This window comes from Abramis brama, assembly GCF_963993115.1.
Source record: "Abramis brama genome assembly, chromosome: 17".
Lineage (NCBI taxonomy): Eukaryota > Metazoa > Chordata > Actinopteri > Cypriniformes > Leuciscidae > Abramis > Abramis brama.
The window spans coordinates 15944802-15963031 of NC_139979.1; the positions used below are offsets into that span (position 1 = coordinate 15944802).

General features: G+C 37.2%; 1 protein-coding gene across 1 annotated transcript; it reads right to left on the reverse strand.

The window, feature by feature from the left end:
• Positions 1 to 12: 12 nt before the first annotated feature.
• ptpn3 (protein tyrosine phosphatase non-receptor type 3) lies at positions 13 to 17704 on the reverse strand. The gene is made up of 26 exons (XM_084089710.1): positions 17360 to 17704; positions 13906 to 14075; positions 12933 to 13040; positions 12762 to 12804; positions 11796 to 11874; positions 11649 to 11693; positions 10494 to 10546; positions 10154 to 10271; positions 9966 to 10053; positions 9768 to 9856; positions 9387 to 9450; positions 9079 to 9209; positions 8822 to 8947; positions 8386 to 8499; positions 8186 to 8276; positions 7010 to 7087; positions 6835 to 6891; positions 6595 to 6751; positions 6316 to 6479; positions 6124 to 6214; positions 4925 to 4989; positions 4632 to 4772; positions 4084 to 4212; positions 1605 to 1750; positions 1394 to 1529; positions 13 to 886 (listed from the first exon to the last, which is right to left on the reverse strand). The coding sequence occupies exons 2-26, from the start codon at positions 14047 to 14049 to the stop codon at positions 806 to 808; spliced, it is 2538 nt and encodes an 845-aa protein (XP_083945836.1). The 5' UTR covers positions 14050 to 14075; positions 17360 to 17704; the 3' UTR covers positions 13 to 805.
• Positions 17705 to 18230: the final 526 nt, after the last annotated feature.

Consider the following 18230-nt stretch of genomic DNA (forward strand, 5'->3'; position numbering starts at 1 on the left):
GAGGCACAACGTGATAAGAATGAGACATTTTATTTATTTATTAACAGAGGCGAATTTAATCATTCTAGTAGTGGATTTGTTGATGTACTAGTCGATCTCACAAAGTAGTGTCCAGGTTACATTTTACCACCAAAATCAACAGGAAAACGGAAAAATTAAAAGGCCCTTCCAGCTTTAATTATTTTCATATTGTGGTATACACATCATTTCTTATTTTCAGGGCAATTAAGCTCCCCCATTTCTCATAAAGTCTCATTCGTATTACTGTAACATAAAAAAAATTGTAGCCTATATACATTTTAAAGTATTCATTCATCATGGTAGCGTCATGGTAACCTCTAATTAATATGGGTTGATTTTAATTAAATACTTGCAAAAAACACTACTAGTTAGAAAAAATACAATATCAGATTAATTAATGTAGAAATTAGAGGGGGGGGGGGGGGGGGGGGGATTCCTTTGGTTTGGTGTAAAATGTGACCTGAACATTTCTTGACAGATTTCGTGAGATTCACCCAAATAGCAATTGGTGTGTATGTGGGACAGAGAAAGAGAAAGAGAGAGCATGTGCGCTGTGGGGTCCTATAAGCTTATACATGTCAAAGTGCTTTGTGTTCTTCCTTGATCCGCACAGCTGTCAGGAGAGCCACAGCAAGAGAAGAGATTGTCCATCCATCTTTATCCAGACACACCCCCTACTCCCTGCCCTGTTTTCATCCATCTTTATTGACAGTCGGATCACAGCAGCGGAGCTTCTTCCTTCACTTCTCTTTTTAAAAACTCCTCTACTGTCCCTCTCTTCTCATCAACTATTAGGTGTTGAGCTCTGTTTGAATCTCTCTCTGTACACCCTCAGAATGGCCTCACACACAAAGGTGAACTGGCACTGGAAAACAAACATGCACACACAGCATAAGTAATGACAGCATATCCAATAAAATCAGTTTAAGATATTCAAACTTCTGATCCAGTAGACAGATCCAAAAGTTCTTTTAGCCATTCAGGGTATGATGTTACCACTAAACCACCATGAGTGATCACTATTTCCCATAATTCTAAATGACCTTCCTCTTTATATGTCATTGGCTGCATCCAAATATCATGTAGTCTCTAAGTAGGTACTTCTTAGTATAAGAATAAGAACTTTGCGACTGTTAAAGTATGTTGTACATAGTATGAACGTATGTTGAGTGAAAGTAATCCGAACGTACTACATCTGTCACTGTCATCTTGTCATTGTCGTGTGACTTAGAGCGTCAATTGTGTCGCTTCACTGGCATGCACAACTCATCTCCTATCACATCTCCTCCACAAAAATTCACCTATCATATGGTAGGGAAGTATGGATATTATATATTTATTTGGATAATGGATATTATATATATATTTGTACCGATGTCTGAACCAGCATGGCCCTCTGTTCTCTCATGAATGTAATGATCTCTAGGGGATACACTGGCTTTTCCTTCTCCATCAGTGTCATTGCGGTCTCCATGGTGATCAAAACTCCCGTCCGCCCGATTCCAGCACTGCAGAAAAACATTCTCTCAGTAAGATGAGCACCTGATAACATCTGTGTGTCTGTGTGCTGGAAGTCCCCTCACCTGCAGTGGACCATAAGAGGCACCGACTCCCCTCTCATACTTCTCATTGACTGGACAAAATCCAGGAAGTCTGAGGAATCTTCTGGTACCCCATGATCTGGCCAGGCAACATACTGCAAATGAGTGATCGAGCGCTGCTGTCCCGACTGTTAAAAAAAAGAGAGAGAGAGAGAGAGAGAGAGAGAGAGAGGGCGAGGCTGAGTGCAAGAGAATGCTTGAACGAGTTTGCAAAAAAGCAGACAAGTCTAAACATGCCTGTTTTTTGCCTTGTGCAGAAGGATATTTATATGAAATATTCCTAGAATGAGAGCATTAAGGCTTTTTGCAATAAATATAAATCAATCTAATTAAGAAATTTTAGTGAAGTAATTACCATAAAATAGTATTAATGCATATGGTGATTGCCTATTTACTTTACATTTTCATAAGCGATTAATATTAAATACTGTCATAAGCGCAAAAACTTCGTACACATATGGCATATACGATCATTTTCACATCAGTTTCTGCCTTTATAAATCCCATTTTGTTCCTCACTTTTGATGTAGGATGAAATCCATTGAATTTAGGGTCTAATCAGATTGATGATACATTTTATAAATGAGGCCCCAGTATCCTGTCATTCTTTAAAACACCATTTCTGCTCAGAATTACCTAAATACATTTTAATTTCCCCTTCAGCTCTATCATGATCTTACAAGTGGGTGAAAGAGAAGAAGTGATCTTTAAGTTCTTGAATATGAGTCACAGTCTGAAGGCCAAAGTGGAAAAAAATAATTCAGTTGTGGTGACAAATCGGGCAGAAAGGAATAATTGGTTTGCAATCTGTGTGGTACGAAAAATCACTCACTGGCATTTTTCCTGTACCCCCCAATCATCTCTTTCCTCTCTCCTTTTCTTTATTTTTTTCATCTCAGACACACACACATACCCTATATGGACGAAAAATGTGTGATGTAACCTCCGTCTGCTGTCCGTGCTGAGATTAACTCCCACCAACAGAGACAACAGATGGGTCTCCGTTCTCCAGCAATGATAGATTGTTTGTGAAAGTGTGAGCATGTATGTGAATGTACATGTACGCGCACGGTCCCATGCTCTGGAACAGAGCGGTACGTGACCTGCTTGCCATCGCAAATAAACACTCTCACATGTTGACACTCTCTCTCTCACACACATCAAGCTTTCACATAAAGAAGCTTAAAGCCAAATATCTGTTTTAAATGAAACATTAAACAAACTTCAGCGTGATAGGACTGACAGAATTTTGCCAAAAATAAGACTAGGATTAAAAACAGAGAAAACACACACACACACACACAGCAAACCATGGACAAACACACCTGGAGCAGTGGGCAGACATTTTTTTGCTGTGGCGCCCGGGGAGCAATAGGGGGGTTCAAAACCTCAGTCGTTTTCCAGTATTGAGAATCGAACAACAAAACAACTGTGTAATATGTGTAATAACGGTGTAATACCATGAAATTGCTTGACAAGTGAGGTTTTCTCTGTTGAAGCAGGAATTTTGGAAGGGGCATATCACCACTTTGAACTGTGAATGAATGTCATACTACTTTTGCTATTTCTTTCTATAAAGATAAAGATATGGCAGAAACAGTAAGAGTATTATAGTATACTATTCCAAATTCAAACATCCCAAACATTCTAGCCTTACAATTTCTGACATATACAGGATAGAATGGTATGTCCTCTCACTATTTACTCATATACATGTATACAAGTATATACTCTTACTCATACTCCTCCTACTTCTGTCATATATAGTATAAGAATAGTATTGGTATGCTAATATGTTATTCTGAACTCATCCATGTTTTGTGACTAACATACTAGTATACTATTATTTTTCTCTTATAAAGATATAGTATAAGAAAAAGAGCATGCTAGTGTGTTATTTGGAATATTGTCATGGTTTTTGTCTATTGTTCAAGCATGCTACTCTTACTATTTCTGCCATATATTCTATAAGAATATTAAAAGCAGCAAGCTAGTAATATTCAGAATTTTGCCATGGTTTATGGCTAGCTCATACAATGTTTCCCTTATAAAGATAAAGTCTAAGAATAATAGTATGCAAGTAGAAGTAGTTTTAGAAGTGTGCTACTTTGAATTCAGTCTATGATTTACCACCTGCTAGTTGTGGCAGGTGGTATTAGGGGGAGGGACATTCTCAATTTACAGAGCATTTGATTGGATAAATATAATTGGTGTAGGATGATGTTTTCTGAAGGATAAAGATTGTTAAGTTTAAAAGCGTACATATGCTAAAAGTGCTTTTTCTCAACTTTTAAAAGGACACTGGCATATAGATGGCCTAAAATAAGCAACAAACTCTCATTTTGAATGCAAGTGGTCTTTAACAGTGTATATTCAGTGAGCGTTGTATGCTATATGATTTTTCTTACTGCCCCTCACAGGGGTGGTGTCCGTTTAAAACCATGTACGCTGTTGCTGTTACCTGAGTATTTGTGAGTGTTAGTTCTCGGATAACGTATGCCAGGTTACACTCCTCTGAGTGACAGCACACCTGAAGATACTCATAATCCCTCGCTTCAGGGGGATGCGGCCAGTATTGGTGGCACTTGGTCTGTGGAAATGGAAGAGAGATTATTGAGCACAACACAGCATAAAATAAAAAAATAAAAAAAAACACACAATTGTGCTCCCTCTCTCCCTCCTTCACACACAGAGTTTATTAAATCATCCCTTTGGAAAAGAATGCAGAGTGCTTGGTTACCAAGCAACAGTCAAGCCGAGCCGAAGAATACGGAACTCACAATAAGCTGTCCTTGGGGGACTGGAGGTGTGTGATGGGTATCGTCTGATTAGGTGTTATGTGTGTGTGCGCCTGCTATGTTAGTGTCTTTTTGTCGTAAAAGTGAGTGTGTGTGTGAGAAATGTTAATGTTTATTAATATTGCAGTACATTGTAACTCTCATTGTGTAGTATTTAACCATTTTCGTTTCATGTGTATGAGAACACGTGTGTGCAAATGCGTTGAAGTACCCGTCCTCTCTCAGTCAGTGTGGTTAGCATGATGATGACACTGACGTCCTGCTCCCACACACTCCTCCAGAAGTGTGTACAGGTGTGCGGCAGTGGACCCTGAGCTGCTATGTACCTCAAAATACAACCTGCTGGCTCAGTCTGACACACACACACACACACACACACACACACAAGTCTTCAATATGTCATCGAGAGTCAGAACTTTTCTATTCACAACTAAATAAAAAAAAACAATGAAAAATTAAATATTAAATAGAAATAAAATGAGGTAGACCGATAGTGATCCATACCTTCACATGACTGGCATTGATGTAATCATCCCCCTCCTCCTGCAGCACCACCCTGGTGATGTCATCTGAAAGAAAAGAATGAATGAGCAGAGAATGAGGAAGAGGGCTTTGCGGATTATGTGAAAACATCTCCTCCCACTAGTTTTAAAGAGCATTATGCCTCATTCGAAAATCGAAAGCTTATACACAAATGAATAAAATGATACGTTTGACCTTCGCCCTAATCTAATCCAGTGTGGTAGCTTTGTTCAATCTCATCGTGGTCGTCCAGTAGCCACTCTCTTGTTGTAAAATACAACTTTGCTGAAAATTCTTTGAATTTTCAAATGTTCTTTTGAAAGCTCTTTTTGAACTTTCAAATGTTTCTTTGAACTTTAGATTGTTCTTTTGAACGTTCAACCCCCCCAAAAACGTAATTATCAATTATAAATGGAAAGTTACAGTCCTGGATGCTGTTCAATACTGTGTTCAAGCCATGCTAAAATACAAGATAGTGTAACAGCTATGGCGCAAAGCATATGCTCACCTAGCTTACATTACATTCATGCACTTGCTTTTATCTAAAGTGACTTACATTGCGTTTGTAAGTCAGGTTGCATGACTTACTTAGCTTGAAGTTTTAATGTATTTAAAATAACTAGGGTTGGGTATTGAAACAGATTTCACAAATCAATTTTTCAGTATAGATACATTTGGATAATTTTTTCTTAAGGAAAAACTCTCAACCAATGCTGTAAATCATACAGGTTTACATAAACTATTAATTAATTCACTATTTATTTTTAGATGAAATAAATCACCAAAAAAAATTAGTTGTACACAAACATTTAAACTGCACATAAAACAGTTTTTATATAAACTTTCTTTATATTTTAGTTTCTACTCCAATTTGATGTTGAAATATAAACTATGGCTGCTACAGAGATCTGCCATGCCACATTAAAGAGCGTCAAAATGACATTTAATTTTCAGCACAAGATCGATCTTGTGATTTAAGAATCGATATTGGTTCATCAAAATGAAGATCGATTATAATCTAGAAATCAATATTGTTAACTCAGCCATAAAAGTACTCATTTTGTAGAAGAAATAACACTCATTACTTAGCTATATTGTGAACATAGGAGTTACAGGCCGCTATTATTAATTTTAGCATGTGGTAAATGTTCTTGTTTGGCAAAAAAAGCAATACAACTTACATGGTAATACATCTTTGTACCGATTCTTGTCCATATTCTCAGACTGCTTTGCACAAGACATTAACATTCCCTCTTTCTTCCTGTACAACTTCTGAGAGTAGCAAAACACACATACATGCACGGATGACAATTATCAGCAATGCACACACACGCCAACCTGAGACATGCTGTAAAATGTTTCCATGCCCCAACCTCAAAGTGCAGAAGCAGCGTGCCAGTGACCAACCCCCTCTCCAGACGAGTCATGGACTCCTCTAGTGTCTCTCCAGACTGCTGGGTGGACAGTGGGGATATTTCACCCGGAAGAGTGAGACCCTCACCTAACTGTAGGGTGGGTTCGGCTCGCAAAGAGATACCTGTAAACAAACGCTATTTGCCGTTTCTGATTGGATGTCAAAGATAAAAGTTGAAACAATGAATCCCCCTCAAAACGCATTTGTCTTGCCCAGATATAAAGACACACGTGCACACCTTTGCGGCGCACCAGCAATGCAAGTTCCTTGCTGTGTGACTCTCGGCTCGCTTTGATGAACATGACCACCTGCTGATGTGTGTGTTCTGAAATGTCCCGCCCATTTATCAACAACACCTGATCTCCCTCCATCAGTGGAGGCACACAGCGACCAGCCTGCAACATAGCCAATATTTGTACAAATGTAAAAACCAATAACCCACTCATATTCACAAGCAGCCGGGATTTTTATGGCTTACCGGAGATGCGGGGTTAACATGAGAGATGACCAGCGGCATCTTCTGATCCACGCCTCCCTAAATATTAGCCAAACAATATTCTGATGCATGATCTCCCAGACAAAACTCTATTGTAAAACAATTTGAGCAACGATGATAAATACGCAAACTATATCATGTACCACTACCAACTCACTTTGACATTGAAGCCAAACTTCCCATCTTGGTCTGGGCCGATCCTCATTAGCAGCAGATCTCCATCAGCGGTCACACTCTGTACACATAGGACAGGAAAAGGTTCTGAATATGCTAGCTACAAAATAGTGAAATACTAGCATATATTCAGACATTGTTCACAACATTCTAACAGCAAATAATACAAACAACAATCAAGGGTTTTAAACGTGACCTCAGAATATTCTTCTTCTTTTGTTGGTAGACCACCTCATTCTAAGCAGTTTTGCACACAAACTGATAGCCTGACAAAGTTGTCCAAAAGTCTGAGACAACTATTGAAAATGCTTCTATTTAATACAAAATTATACTATCGGCATGTCATTTTGAGTGAAAAGAAATGAACAGAATGTCTTAGTATTTTGTCTGTCCTCAATTTTCTTTCATTTTTTTTTTCAGTTGAGCTGCTTGATCTCTTAAAAAAAAAAATGTCATTGTCTTCTCAGACTTTCATTCACAAAAATTCATAAGATTTTCAGTGACTCATCAACATGACTGTAGTATCAGTGTAGTGTGGGTGCTGTGGTTTAGGTCCTGAGCCTTTTGTTGCATTCAGCAACGTTTTGATTGCTTGTCTGAAATCCAATCAAGCGGTGCTCCTGACCACATCACAGATTATTATAGATTTATATTAGATTTATTTAGATAAATCTGTTCCAGGGTGAATCTCATGACACCTGTCAAGAAAATGTCTGATATTGTTCAGTTTACATATAAAAAATTAAGCCAATTTTTAGGACCAAAATTATTCTCTCTCAAAATTACAAATGTATTTATTTTTGCAATATACACATGCAAAATCACATGCATGGCCATTTTCCATCCTCAATATGACTTAAAATGGTCACATTTTGCTGCCTTGTCCTGAAGAAATGTCTACTGGAATAAATTACAGCACTTTTCTGCATTTCTGTATAACCTGCAGACCTTAAATAGTTTTTAACTGCCCTATCCATCAATCACAACAATCCACACTCCACAGTGAAATGTGCCACAGGGACCTTCTTCATTTCAACCACTTATTTTAATGCAATGATCCTTTGGAAATATACACGGAGAAGCTTTGAAGTTAGACCCTGTTGTGAACCACATTTCCCTTGATCTTGCATCATTGGTTATCATGTACAATAACACTCACCTTATCCCAAACGTGCAACTCATCTTCTTCGGTGATGACGTCATCACTATGAGACCAACTCCCACTCGTCCTCCCCTCCTCCTGAGTTTTCCTTCAGTGTAATCAGTTTTAATAATTTACTATGAGCATAAGTACAATTGAATACATATGTATGGTTGGTTGCAAGACTGTGTGCATTTGCATATGTAAAGTAAATTTGCCTGTAAGTATAGAACACGTCTTCACTCTCAGTCACATAGGTAATTTCATTGGTCAGGTTGTCCACAGATGATGGACGTGGCTTACGGAAGTCATGGCGCAAACGTGGACTCCGCCTAGAATAAAATATATATTCAATAAAGACACTAAACCTCGTATTAACCTTATGAGACCTAGACCTTAATATTGCAAACTACTATCTATACTATCTATCTATCTATCTATCTATCTATCTATAAAAGATCTTTTGGAACATTATAAATGTCTTTACTGTCTCTTCTGTTTAATGTAATGCATCTTGTTGAATAAAAGTATAATTTTTTTTTTTAAAGCATTAATAAAAAATAAAAAAATCTTACTGACTAAAAAATACCTTAAATAGCTTTCATTAATTGCTATAAAGATGAAATACATTTGAGTGTATCTGAGCATTGTTACCAGTTAGGCGTGTTGGGTGGTGACCGTGAGGGTAGACTCTTGGTCTCTAGGTGTTCCATTGAGCTGGACCTCACTGCAGGGTTCAACATTTTCTCACCAATCAGTTTTCGGTACAGTGGGATAGAGCTTGAACAAAAATAAATGCCATTAAACTCACACTCTCATTTGGTGGAGGCAGCAATGAACTCTAATTAACTCCAGCAATAAAGAACACTGTCATTTTTTAGAATGGCTCCGTCGTGACTCTGCCTGTGTACCTAAGTTTTGAAGTCGAGTGAGAGGGTTTCCTATTGTAGAACGTATGGTGGTCCACACAGGATTTCCACACGTTCTTACAGGCACGTGAAGTTGGCATTAAGAGAGAGACCACGTGGTTGCCTAGCTCACCCTGTATAAAATATAAACACACATAAAATGAGGAAAAGCACAAAATAAAACACAACCAAGATGTTGGTTTTGCAGTATTAAACATCTTTGAGGCATTAAGTATCTGGCTTTAATATGGTAATTCCTGTATTTTGCTTTTGTTTCAAAGTATGAGAATGATTAAGCATGGATATCTTACATGTTTCCGGCGTAGGTGGACAAAGAACCTTTTTCTTTTGAATGAAATTTTGATGATGTTAATCCTGAAAAAAGGCAGTCGTTCAAAAAGCATGCTCCTCATTAAAAACAAAGTACACCAGAATCAAAATACGGGGTACAGTTTCCAAGACTCTTAATTACACAAATAACAGTAATTCTACTTTTTCTGCAGTGTTTGTGCCTTATCCATTGTAATGATAATCACAGTACAGATTCAAACAGAGTTGTAGCTCTGTCAAACAATTTATAATAGCTATAAACATCCATTTAAGATGCTTAAAAAGGGCTTCTATAAAGAACATAAATCAAGCATATACGTAATTAAAACATTCGAGAAAGGATCTGATTGGTCAAAACTCACCATGGGAAAAAACTGGAGCAAATTAAGTGGCAAAACAAGGCCACGCCCCCTGATGTAATCCCCACCCAGAGGGCAGGGTTGCTAACATCCTATAGACAGGGATTTAAGAAATTATATTCAATAGCTTATCAACACTGCCCATTATTTCTTGCCATTTTGGAAGTATGAAAAATGCAGGATTTTTAACCCAAATGGTACCTGAGTGTGATGTAGCTCCACTCCATACAGGTCTAATGTTCTCGCTGTATTCAAATAGCACAGCTCAGCTTCACTCTGAGACAGACCTCTGAAACACAGTTAGACATTTATTAACTGTGTGTGTGTGTGTGTGTGTGTGTGTGTGTGTGTGTGTGTGTGTGTGTGTGTGTGTGTGTGTGTTGACATACTTGTGCTGTGGATGCAGCGACTCCACTTTCAGAAGGAACTCCTGGTCTTGGTCAGGGAGAAAATGGGTCTGACTGAGGTATCCGGCAGGGGTTTCAGAAACATAGTCTCCAAGCTCAGCTGTCAATCAGACAAGAGTATTAAAATGCTATGTTTGAGAAACAGTTATTATATGTGCTTTGATCAGTAATCTTATTTTTTGACAGTGCCATTAACCCCAGCTTTTTCCTGTTGAAGACACATGCCTCTTCCAAGCACAGACACATACTCTGCAATATCAATGATGTTTCTATGGCAGAGCTGCCAATCACAAAGTGAGGTGGTGTCATTTTCTCAACTTACACTGAACAGAGTAAGAAGCCAGTACCACAGCTGAGCTTAAAGGACACTTTAATCTGCAATAAAAAAAACACCATGATATTTTGGGATACAAAATATATTGTTGTGACATCAGTGATTTTTTATAAGTATTTGTCAACATTATATATTTATATTGTCAGTCAATATTTGGTATTTAAATGTCCATAGCTGTGTATTATAATTCTTATTTATACACAATACTGTGTGAGCTTAACTCTGTAACCAGAATCACCTGTTTTTCAAGGATGATGCAACCAGCATCCCGCATCTATATAATGATGTGGGTTGCTGGTATTTTTGATCATTCAATTCATTTGATCATTCAATTCATAAAAAAAAAAAAAAAAAAAAAAAAAAAAAATTAGATATATAATTCCTCTGAAAAATATTTGGTATTCTTATAATTTAAACAAAATACTTTTTCCAAAGCAGATTTCAAAAGATTCCATCTTTTATAATGTAAATTATTATGATACCTAAATTCAGTTGTAGCATATCATAATCATATACATTTATAACATCTGCCATTTATGCCGTTTATCAGCCATAACATGAAAACCTTTATAAACTCATCTGCAATTAGAATTTGATATTACTTTCTCATTTCCATTACTCATTCAGTAATAAGGAATGGCACAAAGTGAGTAATTTACAGTAGTATGAAAGTACAAGAACTACAATACACTACTGTTCAAAGTAAAAAAAAGAAAAAAGAAATTAGTACTTTTTTAGCAAATAACAGTAAGCCATTTATAATATTACAAAATATTTCTTTTTAAAATAAATTGTTTTCTATTCATCAAAGAATCCTGAAAAAATTAAGGTATTTTTAACATTGTTAATAAGAAAAAAAAGTTTTTGAGCACCAAATCAGCATATTAGAATGATTTCTAAATAATCATGTGACACTGAAGACTAGAGTAATGATGCTGAAAATTCAGCTTTGCCATCACAGGAATCGATTACATTTTAAAATGTACTAAAATAGAAAGCAGTTATTTTAAGTTGTAATAACATTTCTCAACATTAATGTTCTTACTGTATTTTTGATCCAATAAATGAAGCTTTGATAAGCATTAGAGACTTTGAATCTAAAATTGTACAGTAGTATAGATGCAAAAGCAAATCAACATTTACCTGCCCTCACAAATGTCCTTCTTAATCTGCAAGAAATAAAAATGCCTGGAAAACAAAATAAGGGTCAGACAACCTCTCATTCTATACACATATAAGTAATATATATATACATTTCTGTCTCATTTGCACATAAGCAGGGAGATGTACCTGGTCTGCTCATGCTGGAGGGAGTTTGGATCAGAGATGAAGAACCTCACTCTAAATATTAAAAAGAATGGAGCAGAACCTGAGGGAATAACAGTGGAAGAGAAAAAGCAGAGGACACGGTAAGAGGAAAAGGACCCAAAACAAAAATAGTGAAGACAACAGATATTCACTGATCAAAGTTCAATGTAAGCAAAGTGTCATACTACCTCTAAAAACGTTTAGGCAATCCCCCAGAAATCTAAGCAAATCCATTAAATCATAATTTGGCGTTTAAAAAGCAGGTGGGCACTGAAGCGTGAGCAGCAAACACCGTCTCTGTCTTAATGCATGCACGTCACGTCTGATGACTCAAGCAAGTTGATTAATTAAATCAGCCACCTCCAATTCTCATGAGGAAAACAAACAGGTGTCTCCTGATGCTCTTTTTAGGGGAAACAAAATTCTTTGTGCTCATATGATTTAACTCATGTTACACACTTATCAAACGTGCAATCTTATTATGGTTATGTCTGTAACTGATATCTAAGCCTGTGAGAAATCTGCTCCCTCAGAACTTCTGCAGAAAAGCCCCGCAGATTTCCACAGAATTCTACATCCGCCAACCCTTTGTCTGTATCATAACTGCATTTCTTTGCAAGAGTTTTAAAGAATGTGGATTAAATGGTAAAATCCACAATATATAAAAATATGGTCGAGAGTGAAGCTGATAAAAACTTTTATATTATGGCTGATATCTTACCAATATTACATACTATATTATTTGGTCAAAATAAGTGAAAAAGAAAGCTAAATCATCTTTTTATTAACTTTAAATCAACATTAAATGATGGCAAAGACGAATGTAAATGTAAAAATAGGGGAAATGTGCATGCAAAATTAAATATTCTGATTGTCCAACACAATTGTCACTTGAACAAATCCATTGATTCCAGGTTGCCAACTGTATCTGTGTCTAGTTTCTCTCACCTTTCAGCTGTTTCTTAAAGGGTTTGTTGGGGTCTAGCCACCTCTGAAATATAAACATATAATCAGTTATCACTAAAATGTTTCTTAAGACAGGGCATTACATTTCTCTATTTCTGGATCACAGCAAGAAACACTTCTTGCTCATTTGCAAACAATCACACATTCACTTACCGGAGAGCTGGATGTGTCCTCACTGATCTGCAGGCTAAAGTATTGTTTCTCCACTATGTTTAGGTGTTCACAAACCAAGTTGAACAGCAGATGACCAGCATCATGTTTCTGTGAAGCAATAACACATGCTGTCCCATTAGGAAATGTACCAGTTTACCAAACCAATATTTATAAAATGATCATATTCTACATGGTTTAACATAGGCTACAATGACAAATATCAAATTACTGTATGTGTGTAGTGGTCAACCAATATAGGTTTTTCAATACCTAATGCTGATATTAATATCTAGAAAGCAGGGTGGCCCAAATAAGTCTGATACATACACTACTGCAAAAGTTTGGGCCCAATAAGACTTTTTTTTAGTAAGATGATCCTTCAGAAATCATTATAATATGCTGATTTGTTGCTCAAGAAACACTTATTATTATTATTATCGATGTTAAAAACAGTTGTGCTGCTTTATATTTTTGAAATATAAATGTTTTATGATGCAAGTCACTTTATTATCAGCCAATATCAAAAATATCTCAAAATGGCCAAATATCATTCAAATATAACTGCCCTAATCACAAACCAATTAACATGAATCAACGTCTAAAAATCCTTTTTAATTTTAACTCATTGCTCCACAGTTGTCAAGCAGAGCCCTTATTTCTAACATCCAGTCTAAGAACCTATATTCTGTTGACTCCTATATGACTGACCTATATGTTCCTGTCTGAAAAACATGCATGTGTGCACGTAAGTGTGGGTGGGTGGGTGTCCTTCAGAATATGAAGCCAAGGTTGCAGCAATGCAATATGGAACATGAGAAGAGAAGCACCAGTGTAATATCCATCTCCACCCACTAACTGCCAATAAAGGCAAGCTCATACACACATGCACATTACCCCTCTCTCTCTAGAGCTTTGACAGACATATTCCCTCATCCAATGATCCCAACACATCTGTATACACTCTTATACTCACACTGACAGTAAAATTTTGGGTTGTGCCATCAGGGAAGAGCACTACACACAGTAGGCCAGAGCGTGGCATGTGTGTATGTTTGGACAGATCGGCACGTCCAAGAGCAGTGATCTTGTTTCCAAGCATGCACCATGGGGATGTCATCTCCTAACACTCTCACATATACACACCTGCCAAAACAAGGAGTCAGACAGGTTAAACGCAAGAACTTATTCCAAATGTGAAGGTGATGCTGACTCCCTGTAATAAAATAATGTGACGCATGATAGAATTTCTGTACATACCGTTTCAGTGTTATGAAACAGATTTATACAGCGCGTATTATCATACCGTGTGCAACGGACATGTTTAAAAACATGTTGGTCCGATGACGAGACCTCAGCAAATGCCTTATAACTGTAATTATACATCCTGTCAGCACAGTGCCTATGACACACATGCCGCAATAAGACATAAAAAAAACAACAACAAAAAAAACACACTTCAGGAAAAGAAATAGAACATAGATTTAGTGATTTTAGAAACAGTTGGTCTGTCATGCTAAAGTGTGAGAGGCACCTTAGGCATTGATAACATCAGAATGGAACCGCATGATTTGATGTCATCAACTTTCAGAATTAAAACTGACCCTTTTTAAGCATTTGGGTTTCATTAACTCTCACTTAAAGGGATTGTTCACCCAAAAATGAAAATTCTGTCATTAATTACTCACCCTCATGTTGTTCAAAACAGTCTTTCGTTCATCTTCGGAACACAAATGAAGATTTTTTGAAGAGATCTGAGAGCTTTCGGTCCCTCCATTGACAGCTAAGCAACTACCAATTTGATGCTTCAACAAGTTCATAAAGAGATGGTAAAACTTATCCATATGAATTGAGTGGTTTAGTTCAAATTTTCTGAAGAGACGCGATCGCTTTATATGATGAGCAGATTGAATTAAGGCTTTCATTCACATATAAACATTCATCAGCTCACACATCAGTTGTGGTAGAAACAATGAGGTTCATTCTCGAGTGTTGCGCAGCACGTTTGAGCTTCCACAAGAGGTTTGTTCAAGCAGGTTCGGTTGAGCTTATGTCTATATGTGAATAAAATCCTAAATTCAATCTGTTCAAACAACCGTGTCTCTTCAGAAAATTTGGACTAAACCTCTCAATTCATATGGATTAGTTTTACGATCTCTTTATGAACTTTTTGAAACGTCAAAGTGGTAGTTGTGTAGCTGTCAATGAAGGGACAGAAATCACTCAGATTTCATCAAAAAGATCTTCATTTGTGTTCCGAAGAAGAACGGAAGTCTTATGGGTTTGGGATGACATGAGGGTGAGTAATTAATGACATCATTTTAATTTTTGGGTGAACTAACCCTTTAATCATCCTTTTCTCTTCCTCTCACTCACATACACACACACACACACACACTGAGTCAGACTCTCTAGGTCTAAACATGTTCTTGCATTGTTTTTCACACTCTTCTTTTCTCCCAGCATTGTCCAGGAATGTGGACTATTTTACTGCCTGAAGAGGTGAGAAAGAAGAAGAAAGCTGAGGTTGAGAGTGAGACAGAGAAATAATTTCTCTGCCCACAAATACAATAGTAGTAAAAGAGTGAATTACATTGAAAATCTCATTCCCTATTGTCCTACATTGTAAGAAAGTGATCAAATGCAGATGTTACGGGGAGGACAGTCCTGCATCTGTCACGGCCAAATTGATATTGAAAGTAGCTTTAATCTTCAAACACACCAGTTGATTTCTTGTTAGTAGAACTGACTTAACGTTCATTAATGTCTTGCTAAATGTGTATTTTATTGGATATTATAATATATATTACTTTTTATGTTATTGTTTTGTATGTGTGTATACATACTTCGCAATACTTTGATGATAAATCAGTGTCCCCATTTGTAAAAACAATACATAAAGTAAATAAAGTTTTGGGTTAGCTCAGTATTTTCTCAGAATTGTGTGATATAAACTCACAATTGCGAGTTATACAATCAGAATCGCAAGATATACACTTGCAATTGCGAGTTATAAAGTCAGTTGTAATCTCGCAATCGTGAGAAAAAGTCAGAATTATGAGATAGAAAGACGCAATTACCTTTTACATATTTTTTTATTTTTATTCTGTGGTGGAAACAAGCTTCCATAGTATTTATAATTAGCTGCATGTAAAAACAATACAAGTCTGTCCCCATTTACGGCATTTTACATAGCCAAATTCAGGCTGCTCTGTTCCTGGCCAAATTTAAGAGTACAGACATAATGCTGCATAAAACCCAGACTATGCTCTGACCCACCTCAGCCCTAGCATCAGTGTGTACCGTTGTAAATGTGTTTATGCTACCTCTGAGCATCAATGAAACAGTCTGTGTAACGACAATTATATGCCACTTCAGAAGTGCTTCTTTGCCACCTTTAAAGTGTAAATTTGGCATTAAACAAGTAGTGTGTTGATGCTTTGGCAATACTGTATGCAAAACATTCACATCAATAAAGTACTTTGTAATTTGAAAGGGAAATGGTGGGTGAGAGAGAAGCTAGAGAATTTGATGCAAACATATTATGATGTCCTATGGAAATACTATGTTATTTGATACTATTATGACAATTCATGTTCATGTTTCAACTCATGTTCAAATGAATGAACATAAAATCACTCTTTTATATTCAGACCTTACAGATTCTGTACGCTCTACGGGTCTCTTCAGCAATTGCAGAAGTTATATCTCTGAGACTAGGGAAATTACAGTGACCTAACACTAAACAGGCTTAGAGAGACGTTCACCTGGTTTTGCCAACCTTTCTAACATATCAAACACACTTCAGAGGGCTAAAATATATGTTTTACTTTCACTCACACGTTTGGAAACGGTCTGGGCTGGCGATCATTAAAGGTTAATGTTTAGCAGTAGCTCAGTTGCAAAGCGCTACACGCTCGAGCTCATTTGATAGACGATATTTACGAGGAACGAAGTGTATTTACTTAAGACAATACTTCATAAAACAAAGGGCTTTCCGACCATAAATACCATTATGTTATGTATTTGAAACACGAAAGCAAGACTGGACATTTCAACACGAGAAAACGACTCAAAGTTTCTGTATGAGACACGGGCTTTTCTGGGTGTGACGTCTCGCATTTCTGACTCAAGTTCACGCTGATCTGCGAGGGCTCGGGCATTTCTGAACCGAACTGTCACGAACCCGAAGGAGAGAACAGACAGTCCTGCACCAACATTTTGGCTCGAACGAATAGCCTACATATATCAGATTACGAAACAACAATTATGGGGGCTTTATCGCGATGTTTTTAAAACCCATCCAAGAGTGAACAGATTTGTTGTTGTTTTTTTAAAGCCAAATAATCGTAATTTGGCATTGTCCTACTTCAGCCCACAAGAGTCCAAATAGAGCAGTGCTATAGCACAGAAAAGCGTCAGAAAGTTACCTGTTTGAGGTGTTCCCAATGTCTCTGCGATGCTAGTGGTGCTTAGTCCCCGTGAAGAGAGAAAAGTTTCCATGTTAAGGCGGTCATAGTTGCAGGTGTCGGTAAACTTCCGGAATATGTTATTTTTTCTCCGGGTTCCTTCGGGAGGGCAATCACGTCGTCACTGTGCTGACCACGAGCGCAAGATCTATCTTAAACATGTAGCAAATGTATTGTTATTATGTTTCCCTTCTCACTGATAGTGTGATTACAACACACCTTTCACAAATTTCCTTATGTACATGTGATTGTCAACCCACACATGGAGAGACTTCCGAGTTCACACGAGCCTTGCTTTCTAGGCGTGATTCGTGTTATGCGTGAACTCTCAGGAATGTCCCGGGTGCGCGCAATCTCAGGTGCGTGTGCACTACGTTAGGGCGCTGCCTGCCTCCCGAGTCAATAAAGCACACCTGAGCCCAAAAAAAAAAAAAAAAAACCTGCTCATGCTTTATGATAAAAATAAATAAAAAAATAAGTCGACAGCCCAGCTAAACATTCACAAACAATTTATTAATTGCTCTTTTCTTCTTGCTTTCTTTACTTCTTACGGATGTTATCTTTTTTCTTAAGATTGTTCTTAAGACAAACTTAAGAAGAAATCAAATTCTGATTCTTCTTAAAATCATGGTAAATAACTTATTAAAGTTAAGATAATATCTAGCTTGTCTTAAATCCCCAAAGATATGCACTACAACCTTTTAGCAGGGTTCCTCAAATCTGGCCCTAGAGGGCCACTGCCCTGTTTAGCTCCAACCCAAATCACCTGAACAAGCTAATCAAAGTCTTCAGAGTTACAAGTATAGGCCTATGTGATTTTCATTAGGGTCTG